The sequence below is a fragment of the Siniperca chuatsi genome, linkage group LG5 (genome assembly GCF_020085105.1).
Source record: "Siniperca chuatsi isolate FFG_IHB_CAS linkage group LG5, ASM2008510v1, whole genome shotgun sequence".
Taxonomy (NCBI): Eukaryota; Metazoa; Chordata; class Actinopteri; order Centrarchiformes; family Sinipercidae; genus Siniperca; species Siniperca chuatsi.
The window spans coordinates 2,338,136-2,353,318 of NC_058046.1; the positions used below are offsets into that span (position 1 = coordinate 2,338,136).

Genomic DNA, 15,183 nt, shown 5'->3' on the forward strand with positions numbered 1-15,183 from the left:
AAGTCCTTAAAGTGCTCAGAGGGATGGAAATTTGAATATTCACAGTTCCATGCCAACCGGGCAAACTCCATCTGCTGAGGAAGATGGTGTGATTTACACTCCATCTGTTTACAGGAAGGGCCAGAGCCGCCTCTATTTTCTGAGGAGGTTGAGGTCCTTCAACATCTGCCGGACAATGCTGAAGATGTTTTATGAGTCTGTGGTGGCCAGTGCTATCCTGTATGCTGCTGCATGCTGGGGCAGCAGGTTGAGGGTAGCGGACGCCAACAGACTCAACAAACTGATCCGTAAGGCCGGTGACATTGTGGGGGTGGAGCTGGACTCTCTGGCGGTGGTGTCAGAGAGGAGGATGCTGGCCAAACTACACGCCATCTTGGACAGTGTCTCCCACCCACTCCATGACGTGCTGGTCAAGCAAAGGAGCACCTTCAGCGAAAGACTCATCCCCCCACAATGCACCACAGAGCGCCACAGGAAGTCATTCCTGCCTGTGGCCATCAGACTCTTTAACTCCTCCCTCTAAGTGTCAGTCTGTATGACCCAAGTCACTAAACTGGACATTGATCATTACATCTCTGCCATACTTGAGATAATTGTGCAATATTCTCTGTTTTCAGTTTAATTTATTGATATTTATTCATACTTCTATTACTGCTGTGCAATATCCACCAGCTCATAATCATCTTAATAAGCTACACTTAACTTGGCAGTTCATGCACTATTACTTTATACCGTATTATTATCATCATCAACAACCAGTAAACCCACTTTGTACTTCACACTTATTTTAATTTTATACTTATACCCACTTGGTACTTAATTCATTTTCTGACCTGTATTATAGTGTATTATATTTTTGGTTAGTACTTCTATTCCTGTGTGCACTGACGTAAAGGCAAGCTGCTGTAGCAAAAGAGTTTCCCCTCGGGGATCAATAAAGTATTTCTGATTCTGATGATTGAAAGCTCTAGATCAGCTACTGAATGGACCCTATGGTGAGATCGTTTTGCCAACTGCTGTACCAACGTTAACTGTAGCAGTCTCCTGTGTCAGTAAGCATGCTTTGTTTGTCCATCCCAACACTGTCTCTGAAGTTTTGAGGCTCTATATCAACATCACGCTACTTCCACCTTTGCTCCTGATAGACAAGAGTCATGAATCACACAGCCACTAGAGGTCGCTTGTCGGTTACAACTGAACATCGATCGCATTGGATTGTTTGTTTTTCGCGAGGACAGTCTCCAAAAGCCGCCAATCTAAAAATGCTGCTTACACAAGAGGCACAAACTGGGGCTAACATTCACTAAATGACACACTTACCCTTAGCTCTAACCACATGGGATACGTGCAGCAACATCATATGTCCAAAATAAATTACGTCACTGGAACATGTGCCTAAAGGACAAACTGCTGCAGATGAACTGAAGTCAGCTAATAAAGAAATGGGGGTTCTGCTTCTGTTGCTGTTTCCCGCTCTGCCCGCTGCTCCACTGCATGGCTGATGGAGATCAACATAGAGTACGATAAAGCATGTTAGTGCTCTGCCATGAATCTGTACAGAATATATACACCACTGGGTTCCTACATGGCACTGGGCAGGTCGATGTGAAGGTTTACTCTCACATAAAGACAATACAATCAACATGGTTACGCTCAAGTACAGGTTAGTAATACAAATGTAGCGTCAGCACTATGGAGGGAGGAGGACCACTTCAATAATCATAATATAAGAATAATAAGGAGCTTCCTAATGCTGTTTCCCAATAGGAGTTTAAAAAAACGATCAACACTATTAGGAGCATGTAAGTCATCATCAGTACATTCAGTCATATCATCATCATTATAACGATAAATGTGCATTTTATAAAGTTAAACACCACCGCTGCGGCTGGGCTAAGTGCATGGCGCTCTGGGATGTTGAGTTTTATACGCGCTGCCTGCTTCTGTCAAAATCCTGCAAAACTGAAAGCTTCAAAAGTCAGTGATCTGGATTTGTACAGATAGTTCCTCCTTCAAAAAGGTCCCGATCCTGCTTTCTGTCCCTCTGTCGTCCCGTCTGCTCCTCGATGTCGTGTTATAAAACAGGTGGTTGTCATTAGTAAGAAATGAAAGGAGGTTTTATAATTTTTGTTCTCTGCCTCTCAGCGAGGCGAAGCTTATTCAACACCATGGAATTGATGTCTGATAAATCTGCCACTCCTCATGTGAGACGTGGTCACATGGTCCTTACTTCTTCCCTTCACTGTCTGTGGAGACAAGAGGACAAAACACAGGCTTTCAGAACTAGAGTCAAGACTTTTGGTGTGTTCAGACTAGAAGTGGTGCGATTGCTTACAAAATCAATCAAAAGACAGAAGTGCTTGTGGTTTTGCTTTAAGCAGGGCAAATTGAAAAATGAAACAATGAAGCATCCATACAAGTTGAAAATGTTTGAACTTGAGTAAAAAAATTCATCCAGACCTCTGAAGAATCACCCACATCTTCAGTGTTCAGTCTGAACACACCTTAACGCTGCATTCCTGACAAATCAATCCAGTTCCAACTTGTAAACATGGGCAGAATTTGGGAAAAGTTTGTTATATAAGACTCAGAAGGCACTAAGAGTATGTAAGTACATGCTCAGCGTAAACACGCCCGCAAGTTTCAGGCTCATGAGATACAGGAGACTTCCTGCCTCTTAGACCAGTTATCTAGAGTGCTCGTATTCAACTTTTAAACCCATTTTCACGACATACTGTAATGATTTCATTATAACATTAACAAGACACCGAACATTGTTTTCTTGTGATCGCAACATGAATGTCATTCCTTTAAGCCTTCAGATAAAGTGACCCTCAAATGCAAGATGATAACATAAACAGGCCTACACATACATTAATATAACCGTTATGACCAACCTTTGTTATTAAGAGATAATGAGATAATTAAGTTGCAATTGTAAGAAAACGGTTTGTTCACAAGATAGGAAGATAATTCATTAGTGATCTTCAGATAGCAGGTCTAAACATTAGCAGCCAGTGCTGCTTTTGGCTCCCATAGAAAACTCCTGGTATTCTTCATTCCTCGCCTGTTGTGTGCTTCCACTGTCAGCATCACTGTTAATCTCCTCTATTTCACAGCAATTGCCATTTATAGATAACTGCAGTCTTTGCACCAGTAAGGTAATCATCACATTACGCTGTTAAACTGCCTGGCAGGTTCCCTCTGCTTTATTTCACACATTCAAACAAAGGCAGTGATATATGGCCTATGAAAATATATGGAGAACACTGCAAAGTGGGTAATGATCTACTGAATGATAATTTAGGCAACAAGGCACGAACCTCAGAGAGGTGATTACGCAGTGAGCTGTTATTCTCAGGAGAGACGGTTTAGATATTTGATTTATTGACCCACCAGACGGCCTGAAGACGAGAAAATTCTCCGGCTTATTCTGCTCCCGGTTTGCATTTTATGAAAGAAAAATTTTGCCATTTCACTTCATGAGATGTAAACTTAGTGGATAATCTATGAGTCTGTGATCCACACTGAGAGCACACCTGAGCTGAAGAAGATATTCAGCACAGAAACTGACAAATCATTTACAAGTGCGTGTGTGTCATGGTTTTAGCACAGTGCAATGCATGTTAGGGGAGCACAGCATGCTGCATTTACATGCAAGCTAATTATTTCTTGATTACTTGATTAAGTGAACACTATTGAAATTGACATTTTAGAAAATACCTTTATTTAATGATCTTAAGTAACGTGACACAGCTGCATTTATGCTCAATTTATCCAATAACTGAGGCATGAAAAAACCTTTACCCCATTTTTATTGTTTATTTCACATGTTTTTTAACACATGAAAAATGTAAAGTTAACAAAAGAACTCCAGATTTTGAATTGACCAAGATACTAACATTGCAGGGGCAATGAATTCATGTAAACCAGCTGTTATTTACCAGGTTAAATGTCTAAGCTATCTAAACATAATTCAAATATTGCCTTGACGCACAGACTCTCCCTGGGCTCCTAAAATATCTTTAAGGAACAACGGGAAACTAGAGGAGCAGCAGACGATTATGCATTAAGCTCTGACTGTCACGGTCTGGTATTAGCAGCACATAGTTTCAGTGTTTCAAACTTACCAGTAGAGGAGTGTCCTGACACCTGCTGACTGGAGACCAGCGACCTGGAGCTCAACCCTTCAACACAGAGCGGTAAGAACAGAGGGAGAAACTCAGCTGTGAAACATCTAATTTCAACAGAATAATGTCCTGTAATGAGACAGTGCCACGGTTATTCGAACTGTTAGCAGCGGCCGGTGTGTAGCTGCTGGTTCAAAGAGAGCTAAAGTCCTGTCTGCCTTTTAAGATAGATTCTGTTCAGCTGGCCAGAAAATATATTTTGTTTTTCACTGGTCTTCCTGACAAGCTGAATGATATGATGGTTGTTCATATTAAACACCTTGTAATTTAAAAAAAAAAAACCCTATTATTTTGTTAGCATTCAACAACAACATTCCCCATGACCCACAAAAACGCTTTCAAAGCAAAAGGGAAATTATATATTTATAATATAAATATATACATATATATTTCTTTTTTTGTTGTTATAAATCAAAACTACCAAACCGTATATACAGTTGGAGCTGAAACGATTGGTCAATTCGACTGACAGAAAATTAATTGGCAACTATTTTGATAATGATCATTTTTCATCATGTAAAAATGCCAAATATTCCAGTGATCGAGCTTCTCAAATGTGAGGATTAGCTGCTTTTCCTTTTAATTATTTTAATGTATTGTTAGTAATGTTGAGGTCTGGACTGTTGGTTGGACAAAACAAGCATTGTGAAGGCGTCATTTTGGGCTCATTTTGCTCATTTTGGGTCATTGTGACGGGATTTTCAGAATTTTTACAAGCCAAACCTCTACAACAGTAAAATGCTGCTCAAACATGAATACATCCATATAAGGGACAGTAGACTGCACCGAGTACTTTCACTTCAATACTTTAAGTACATTTTCCTGATTATACTTAAATACTTTTACTTAAGGAACATTTTCAATACAGAACTTATTTATTTATATTTTTACAGTGTATAATTTGTACTTTTACTTAAGTAAAGGATCTGAGTACTAACCAAAAGTATGCGATCACCTGATCATTACAGCCTATGTGATAGCTGAACATGTCATTCTAAAACCACGGGCATTAATCTGCTGCTGTAACAACCTCAGCTCTTCTGGGAAACACCAGCACCTCACTGAGTCCTAAATGTGAAATATATTTCAGCTTCAGTTTCACATATGATTCAGTTCCTTTTCAGTACTTCACACTTGGACACTTAAATTAGCCAGTGCCAGTCAGTTTCACTTGACGCATTTTGGGTTCAGTGTGTCGTCGTACCTTGGTAGATGTCGTACTGTCCTGACATCAGATTGTAGCTCATACCCAGGTGTGTGTGATGGTGTGTGTGGAGGTGTCGGGCGAACGACACGTGGTTCCTCTCTCGCTCCGTCTCTCTCTCTCCCTCGGGGGAACCCTTCTCGCCGGGCTGCACGAACACATACACACATCTGGATTTACATTTTTTACCAAACTTTTCCCTTCTCCAACCCCGCTCCAGCTGTTCCTTTGTGTGGTGCATGTTAATGAAATATCGGAGTCTTCGGCCCTGTAGCATCATTACTTCAAGCCCACAAACACAAAGTCACGTTAAGGACGTATTCACTTACTTGATGATATTGGAAAGTACTGAAAGAAGTTGTAATGTGTAGTCGGTTTGTGTATATTTCTACATGATCCTGTAGTAAAAACTAAACAGCAATGCTGACATTTCTTGAGCTGCAGTTCCTCTAATGTCTGCTTTACGCTGCTCAAAGTGGTGAATGGTGAAACCACAAGTTTGCTCTACAGTTTCAAAGTCGAGACATTTTTTTTCAAGATGAAGTTGGCTCTCTATAGCTGATTTCAAGTCTTATGTTTGTTTCGTTAAGATTTCTAGATGTCATGTGTTTTCTGGCGCTGGTAGCCGAGGTGATGGCAAATGTTCCCAGGCAGAATGCAACTCCGTATGATGCAGTTTGCAGCCACGGCAGTAATAAAACGTCAGCCGAAGTGTCTTTTCATTATCAAGTGGTAGTACGATACATCCACATCATTCACACGAGTAATGAGTCACTTAAAATCTGAACAAATTAAAGGATCATATAAGAATATTTTCTTGTTTTTCTTATCTTTTTGTCAACTGTTTTCCAAAGTGAACTATGGTATGCCAGACCTGTAAAATGTCTTTCCTTCCAGGCAGCAATCAGTTTTGATCTGTTTCACTATGAAAATCAATTTGAAGACACTTGCATACTTGGTACTCAGTCTCAAAAAATGCCACATTGCCTTCTACATTAGCACTGCATGGTGTTGCAGATGAGTGTGTATAAGCATCAGTGTGTATCGTCTGCGCTGCACTACAACAACAAGTGTTTGAATATTTAGCTCAAACAATTCTCAAGTTTCCACAAGTTGAATTTCATTCTGTAGTTAAATGAATAGAAAGCAACAGCTGGCTGGAGAGAACAATACTAAAGGGTTTTCAAACATTGGCAGTGTCTTGTAAAACGGTCAGCAGTGATGTTAAGCATCCTTAACTGGTTATAAATGGACTGATATGTCCCAAAACTCTGGTTTATTTACAGGATACACTTGTGTTTTTGTCAAACATTGGCTAACATTTTTTTTTACTATTTCTACATATTCTGCTAATAACAACAGATTCTGCAAATATCCTCTCTGTAATATTTGTTCCCTCTTGTGATGAGTGTGAAGTCTGAGTTTGTTGTTTGCGTCTGTTTGGGGCTTTGACATTGTATTTATTGATTTGTCCTCATTCTTTGTGTATTAATGTAACAGGCACAGTATGTGAGTGTCACGCTGGTGTATGTGATGTATGTTCTTTACTTTAAAACTAAATAAATTATTTTCGTCACAATTAGAAACATACTTGTCCAGAGAGTGCAGTTACAGCAGTTGTGTATCAAACATTTCGCCTGTAACGTTTACATTACATTATTAAGTTTTGATTCCTGTGTTTGTCTTTAAGCTTCTTTTATTAAAATCTTTTTTGTGTGTTCATCAGGAAACATCAGCTCTGTGTTGTGTGAATGAAAACAAACATCAGAGGTGTGACGCGGTGAGCTGCAGTGTGGATGTGGCAGTAAAGTGAGCGGTGTCTCACAGCAGGTGATTTTCCGTGGTACTGATGGCTCTGCTGCTGCAGCAGCTCCATGGCTGAGGACGAGGACGGGTCGCTGCTCTGCTTGCTGCTCACCACTCCTCCTCTGCTGGGTGGAGTCACCTCCGACTCCTCCCTGCCCGCTGTCTTACCGTACAGAGGGTAGTGGAAACCTGGTGGACACACACACAAACACACACACACACATGCACAATGACTTTACATAGACATCTAAAACAAAAGAGTTGTACTTTTTGAGGCCTTTGCTATATTTAAAGATACAGTCCCTGAATTTGTCATAGTGCCTATGGGCCCAGCACCCTATTGGGTGCTGGGCGCTATATCAACATCAGGGAGTGTATCCCTGTCCTGTTTCCTGTCTGCCTCTTCACTGTCAAACTGTCCAATAAAGGCAAAAATGCCAAAAACATTTCTCATAAAAAGGTGCAAATTGCGGTTACCTAATACATTAATTCATGCTTTATATCATATTAAGGAGTTTTTAAGAAGGTTTGTCAATTAATTAAGGGGATTTAAGGAGTTAAAATCCCTACATTTCCACTGTAATTACAAAATGAACCTCAAGGTAAAATTAAGAGATGGCTTTGATGCTATTTGGTACATTTAAAGTGATCCTTAAAATCTCTTAAACAATGCAGAAACCCCATTAAAAATACAGTACAAAACATATATTACAAAAAGTTGCCTCATTAGTAATGGGGAAATTAATCATATTTAAGGTAAAATATAGACTGCATATTATGTTCGCGGCCACAGGTAGTTTACAGGGTCGTTTCTCAGAAATACTGTACGAGCACAAACTCTTTAAATTCGGCTTTTAAACTGTGACCTTTCCATGAAATACTCACAGCATTTATTTATTATTGTTATAAGGGCCTTACAATGAGCTAAAAAAGGACTGCTTTCAGTGCTTAACCATCGGCTGACATTTCGGCTGCTTTCATCTCTTAATCTTCAAGTGTTAGGTCAACTACTTTCAGCACTCATAAACAAACTGATAATTCAACTGTACACAGGGTTTAAACATGAAACTGGAACATAAAATACTTACACTTTAAATGACATTTCAACTCGTAATTCCTTCGACTTAAACTGCAGCACCAATACAATATTTCACAAACAAATAATATGTAACTATGATATGTATATGACATGTAACAGTTTTTAAACCTGCAAATTTCAGCACATTTACATTTTTTTTTTTTACAGAAAATGTTGCCTTTTCTAGTTCCCTGAGTGTTCGTCACTGTCAGCTATTTTATCTATTGTCAATATAAAAGGTATTGGTTGGTGAAGCTTTAAAGGAATAATTCATTTTGGGAAATACGCTTATTTGCTTTCTTGCTGAGAGTTTAATGAGAAGCTAGCTTGCCTCTGTTCAGAGGTAACAAAATCCACCTACCAGCACCTTTAAAGCTCATTAATTAACACGTTATTGCTCATCTGTTTAAGTCCAATAAAAATCGAAGTCATGAGAGTGGTTATCGATCTTCTCATCTAACTCTCTGGAAGAAAGCAAACATTTGTGTATTTCCCAAAATGTCAAAATACTCCTTTAAAAGTAAACCCAAACCGTTATTTAGACTCTTACCTGGGTAATTGTGGACCAGGGTTGGGGACACCCCTCTGTAGGAGCCCCCGCTGCTCTCACACATTGCCAGGTAGGGCGGGTAGGAGGAGTGTTGGTACTGGATGTAGGGCTGCTGGGGGGTCATGGGAGGAGACACCGCTGCCCGGGCACTCTGGGACTCCTCAGACAGCCCTCCCATTGGCTCCTGGCATTGATCATCCAGCCCCTCCAGCCTGTCTGAATCCTCTGTGTCGATAGTGGCCGGGAGATCGTGGGATCCATGGACCCTGGCTTTTTTAGCATCTCCGCTCACACCTCCTCCCCTGTCTCCTCCACCTCCTCCTCCTGAGGTCATCTTGGCCCCGGCAGGCTCCACGGTAACTCCCCATTCTTTTCCCCTGTCTGCCTCACCCTCCTCGGCCTCCTCCCCATGCAGCTCTGAGTATTTGCTGTGAGCCAGGCAGTGAGCCCAGGCCGGGCCGTCTGAGGGCTAGATCGATGAGGACAAGTGTTGGTGCTAGTTGCAGTGTTTCCCCTATAATTCTTTGTTAACAGTGGTGGGTGGGAGTCATTTTGGGGTCAGTTCAACTTCGGTCCACGTCTCTGTCCCAGTTTTTGTTTATATGGCCAGTTGCAGAGCTAAAACTAAATACCTATTTTATAAGTCTAAATGTTAGCCCTTTAGCGTTTTGTCTCTTTTGTGTTTTTTTAGAGGGAAAGGAAGGCTAATTTATGACTTTCATTTGCACATTTTCTTTTTAGCAGGGGTGGAGAATTTCATGCTGCGGTGGCCCACCGCTGCTGAATGACTATAGAGGAAACACTGTGTGAACAGAACCATAGACAGACCATCTATCACTGGCTCAGGGTGTGATGCTGATGAAGGATGACGACGTTTCAACAGCAGGCGGCCATTCACAGGTGTGATGTGAGGAGTGTGGCGTCCCTCTCAATGATACCAATCAAGACACGTCTCACACATGATCAACTGTAGAATTTAGGCCAAAATGAAGAAAAAAAAACAACCTACCCTCCCAAACACGGCTTTCATTCAATTCATACAACCTTTTTACATGACCCAGCGTGGCTAGAGTTAGTGGTTAAATGCATCGTGAGATGACATGGTTAAAAATCTGTACAAGCTTTCTGAAAAAGCAGCTCATATAAAAACCAACACTTATGTATTAGAAATGTTTCTTTTGTTCCTTTATGTGTTTATGTTTTACATTTACAGCTAAAGTTGGAATTACACAATTCCCCCATTAATTCTTACTCTAAACATTAAAAACATTTGCATCCATCAAATCAAACCGCACAATTTTGATTTCAACCAAAATGACTAAAGTAGTATCTCAAAGTACAGCTACAGCACCATAGAAGCCACACGGTCTTTGTTGTTAGCACCTATTGGTTTGGCTGTACACAATGTGTGATTAATCTCTTTGCGACACTCAACAGTCATTAAAGCACACCAACAACACCATCAGCGGCGGCGGCAGGTTATAGACAGAGGGAGAAACTTACACTGGAATAGGAAACATTTGAGTCCAGATCTGTCTGACTGTTTGGGTTGTGGAGTGATGAAGAAGAGGAAGAGGAGGGTGACTTGATGTCATCACAGTCTTTCATCGAGACCTGGTGCTGGTCCACCATGCCACCGTGCACAGCCTTTACGCACAGACTCTGTCCCCTTTCTCCCCTCTCACTCATCTCCACGTAGGACAGGACGGGTTTGGGACAGCAACCCTTAGCACCATCTGGGCCTTTACCTAGCATGGGTCCACCGGCTGAACCCCCACTCATATGTTTATCGTCCTCACTGTCTCTCACCCCCTGTCCCCTCTCACCCCTCTGCTTGGCACTGTGTGTCTGGTCACAGCATTTGGAGGCCAGTAACAGTTTCTGGTCCATGTACAGTCCTCTGGAGTACTGGCCGTAGTACAGCGACTGGGCCAAGGCGGTCTGGGTCTGACTCATAGCCAGCTGGAGCTGAGACTGAGGTGGCCCGTCGCCTTTCTTTGAGTCTGAGAACTCATGTGATGAGTTTTTGTCATCCTCTTTCATTTCTTCCTTTCTGTCTTTCCCTTTGCCGTCTAGGGCAGAGCTTTTGTGGAAAGCAGCGCTGCTGCTGTTTTGCCTGTCTGACTGCATGTACCCCTGCAGGTAGTAGGGCTCGTAGCTGTGGTAGTATGGGGATTGGGGGTCTTTTGATGATGGGGCCGATGCTGTGGGCGGGGTTTTACCAGAGTTACCATGGTTACTGTTAGAGCTCACATCTGAAGAGGCCGAGGAGCCAGACTTGGATCTGATTCCATCCGAGCGACATTCGGAAGATCCCCCATCGTCCCCAGCATCTGAGATGTCCGAGTAGGCGGGGCTGTTGTTCTTGCTGTCTGCTGTTCCCAAGCAACTACCACTGGAGTCAAGCCGCGATGAACCACCAATGGAGGGACTGGGGGCGTTGTCGGTAAAAGTGTAAACCTTGTCAGCCTCCGCTCGGATACTGGCCATCCTGCTCTCCTGGCTCTCCGTGAGCCCGTTCATTACATCCTGCTTACTGAGGTGCTCCTTCAGAAGGCTTCCAGAAATTTCCTTGATACCCATTTTAGAACCACCACCACCATCTTCCATTTTGATTATGCTGCTGTCGCCATTAGGCGTTCTGGTTGGTGCATCTTTGTTATGTTTGTCCTTCAGCCTCCGTTTCTCTTTCTTCCTGGTCTCTTTGTTGCAGGTAACCAGGGTGGTTTTGACAAGGCTCGGTTCCACAACGATGCTCAGCTTTGGTTTGATGGGTTTCAGGGGAAGGTTTTTACTGGTGAGGCCTACGGCTGCCATGGGTGAGGGCTGCTGTGAAGTGGCAGTATCTGCTGTGCCGGTCGGATATGCTGTGTTGGGTATGGCGATCAACTTGGGAGGAGCAGGAGCCGGAGCGATCGGCCGGTTGGTCCGTGACTTGGACAGCTTCTCTACCTTCCCGTTGGCCTTCTTGCCTTTGTCTAGTGCACCTCCCTTTTTGTCGATCAAACCTTCGGCTTCCAGCTTGGGCATCTCTACCGTGGAGTTCCTGTCTGGCACCATGCAGTTCTCCAGAACCACGGTCATGTTGGAGATGATGGGCAGATTGCTAAGGTCATCAATCAGCCCATCTTTCAGCAGTGAGGTTTTTCTGGTCTTGGAGTTGGCTGTGGGGCTGTGGTCAGTACTGAGGAGTAGCCGTCTATTCTTAGGAGACCCCACCGTGGTCACCTTATACAGAGGAGCAGGTTTCTTAGAGGAGCTGTTGGCATTAGTGCTGTTGTTTGTCTCAGAGAGGTCATATGTCATGTTGCTAATGGTGTCCTCACTGTCTGATAATCGTTCTTCACTCTCCCCATCCTTCATGGGCTCCAGCTCAGGCTTCCTCTGCTCCTCAGCCTCCAGGTGTGCATGCGTCTGGTGGTAGCGCAGGCCGTTAATGTGCTTGTAGCGTTTAGTGCAGTTGGGGTGGGGACAGTCGATGAGGATGGGTGGGGGAGGTGGCGAGGAGGCACAACCTCCTCCAGGGTCCATGAACGAGGGATCGGATTTGCCCTGCGGTGTGGATGGGGCGCTGCGGGATTTGGCTCGGATCCTCTTCCCGTTCCCGTTTTTAATGTCGTCAGTGGAGACCAGGCTGAGGTCCAGGTCAGCTGGCGGTTTGTTCTTTCGTTTCCCAGAGGAGAGAGAGGAGGTGCTGTTGGCAGGTTTCACCTCCTCCACAGTGAAGAAAGGAGGCGTTCGGCAGTTGCTGTTGATGAGGTTCAGGCTCCCTCTCCGTCCCTTGCTGTGGATGGGTGCAGTGGTTCCAGCCACACCACCTCCACGGCTCCTGTGCTGTGATAGACCCCTGACTTTGGCAGCAGGGGCCGGCTCAACGCAGGGCCGCTCGGCCATGGCCATTCGCATCCGTTTCCCCCGGCCACGCCCACCTGGCAACTCAGGGTCACTGGAGGGAGACTCACAAAACCTGGACAGAGGAAGAGAAAAACAATGGATATAAAAGAGAATTCCTCTTAATATTAACTTACTGACAGCCTGGATGTGCTTCAGAGATGAGACAGATTGTGTTGCGTTGTGTTCTGTTGTATTAATACAATATGTATTGTATCCAGTGGCGGCCGGTCAATAGAGGGGGCATGTGTGGCGCCCCACCAGCCACAAAGCTTAATTCAGAGTTAGCTAGCTTAATAAATTATTATTAAATCACAGAAATGAGCAAATTAATTAGTTTATACCGTCCCAGTCATGCAATACACTAATTCAACACTAGCTTCCTCCTGATGCTGCCTCCATCTAATACAAGTGTATGGGTGTAAAAGGACGCAGCCCTAAAATCATTAAAACAATGCGATTCATGAGTGATTAGCTGTGTAACCAATCAAGACCTCACACAAGGGAGGCCGTCCCTGTTCGTATTTCTCGCGCAGTAATTGTGGCTTATCGTTAGAGGAACAGATACTTTTAGCCACTGTATTAAATTGGGTCTTAGACTTGTGTTATCAGTACGAGGGGGAAACATTGTGATAGTTTTAGCCTTGACTTTATTCAACTTCTTCCTGTTTACCACATAGTACGGTAGCTTCATAAGACACACAATAGCCATTACCACAATATTGGCCATTGCTAGCTCTACTGGGCCAGTCCAGCAGATGGCAACAACATGACAAAAAAGAAGCGGACAATCATATCATCACACATTTTTAATCACACTGTATCGTTTCACATTGTATTATATAACAGCATATCATATTGTATGACATCAAATTTTATCATATCACAGCTTATTGTTTCAAATCGTATTGTATCTTATCATATTGCACCTTATCGTATGACAGTGTGTCGTATGACATTGTTTCCTTTTGTATTGTTTTTCATTGTATCATTCTACACTGTATTGTTTTACATCCTATTGTATTTTGTCGTGTTGTACTGAGTTCATGAAAGCATTTTAAATCCTGATGAATAAACTGAAGCCATCAAGCAGAAAACAAGCCTGTTTTTCTTGTTGATGCTGTTGTTCTTGAAAGGTTTCATCCCAAGAATAACTTGTTCATATCGTCACCCAAATTGCACTCTTGTACCATCAGACAAAAACCTAGGAAGATAACCGATTATCATTCAAAGCTCATGTGGACCACTTTACCCAGACGTCAAGGACAAAAATTGATTTTTTTCTGTACAAAGCCTGCTTCTCTTTTGATAACATAAAAAAACCTGTACAATCCACAGTTATCTCTGTATTTGATATTGAGGCATTTTGTATTCACATGCCGTCCCTTCTACTTTGAAGTCTTTTGATGCTGTTTACCAGAGCGCCTCCCATCTTAACACTGGAGATGCTTTTCCACACTCACACATTGTTACGTACATATATCAAAAACTGCTGCTGCTGGGATGATGAAAATGCCTTGCTTTATACTGTATTTATCTACAGACTAAGGCTCTATTTTCGAAGTTGGACCCTGAACCTTGCATCTGTGCTGGCCTTTTAATGCATTAATTATGACACTACATCACAGGAGTGGTTGGTGTTAAATACTCAATGAATAAATTCTGACCTTGGAAAGACTGATTTGGGTGTTAATCACTTTATTAATGGAATGGACTGCAAAGCATGTCGGGACTAGACTTTCTTGTCCCCCTCTGTGATTTTAAAACGATGATATCTCACATTTCCTATGATGTTTGTAATTGCTTTTTTACATCAATGTGTCCCTGAATGTCACTGAAGCTGCTGGAACGTCCAGCTGAAATTTTCTTTGGCATTTCAAGGTTATTTGTTGCTCTCATGCCACATTAAAAAGTGATTTCAATCAATTGAGTGATCTAGCCGAGATGATTTCCTACAATTCAACTTTGTCTAATAAAGCTCAGTCCTGTCAGATGTGTTTTCCATATGTATTTGTTATATTCTGTGATTTTAATTTCATCACTGCATCTTTTATCTTTCCGTTAAAGTTTCATTCAAAGACTGATAATGAATCATCAATAAGGAAGCATTTTATTCCATTGAATTATATAATAAAACAGCATTCAGTCTCTTCTGACAGACGTCCGCAGTGACAGGAGTCCAAATGAAAAAAGCTGTTTAGTTCCTGGTTTCAGAGATTAAGCTGTAATTGCCATGACAACAATCATTTACATACAGGAGCAATAATTGAGAGGCTTCAGACCCGCGAGGAGGGACTGTCACATTTTCCACTCAGCAATTACAAAAACCACTCTCCATTTGTAAAACAGTTGGGATGCAGAGTGGAGAGTGTTTTTGTTAAAGCTCATCATGGAAGAACAGCTGACAGCCCCAGAGCCAATTTAGCCTTTTTTTTTATAATTTTAGCAACATTAAAGCCTTTTA

At 42.4% G+C, this 15,183-nt stretch overlaps 1 protein-coding gene across 3 annotated transcripts in view; it reads right to left on the reverse strand.

The window, feature by feature from the left end:
• Positions 1-833: 833 nt before the first annotated feature.
• znf608 (zinc finger protein 608) overlaps positions 834-15,183 on the reverse strand; it is a 49,080-nt gene continuing 34,730 nt past the window's right edge. Inside the window, exons 4-10 of one of the 3 annotated variants that reach the window (XM_044196980.1) lie at positions 10,332-12,795; positions 8,829-9,297; positions 7,220-7,389; positions 5,395-5,542; positions 4,131-4,187; positions 2,461-2,519; positions 834-2,246 (exon numbers count right to left, since the gene is read on the reverse strand). In XM_044196980.1, coding sequence (XP_044052915.1) covers positions 2,506-2,519; positions 4,131-4,187; positions 5,395-5,542; positions 7,220-7,389; positions 8,829-9,297; positions 10,332-12,795 — 3,322 coding nt within the window. In that variant the 3' untranslated portion in view covers positions 834-2,246; positions 2,461-2,505. Of the gene's footprint in view, positions 2,247-2,460; positions 2,543-4,130; positions 4,188-5,394; positions 5,543-7,219; positions 7,390-8,828; positions 9,298-10,331; positions 12,796-15,183 lie in introns of all 3 variants that reach the window. The other 2 variants (XM_044196977.1, XM_044196979.1) reach the window with 2 other exon arrangements.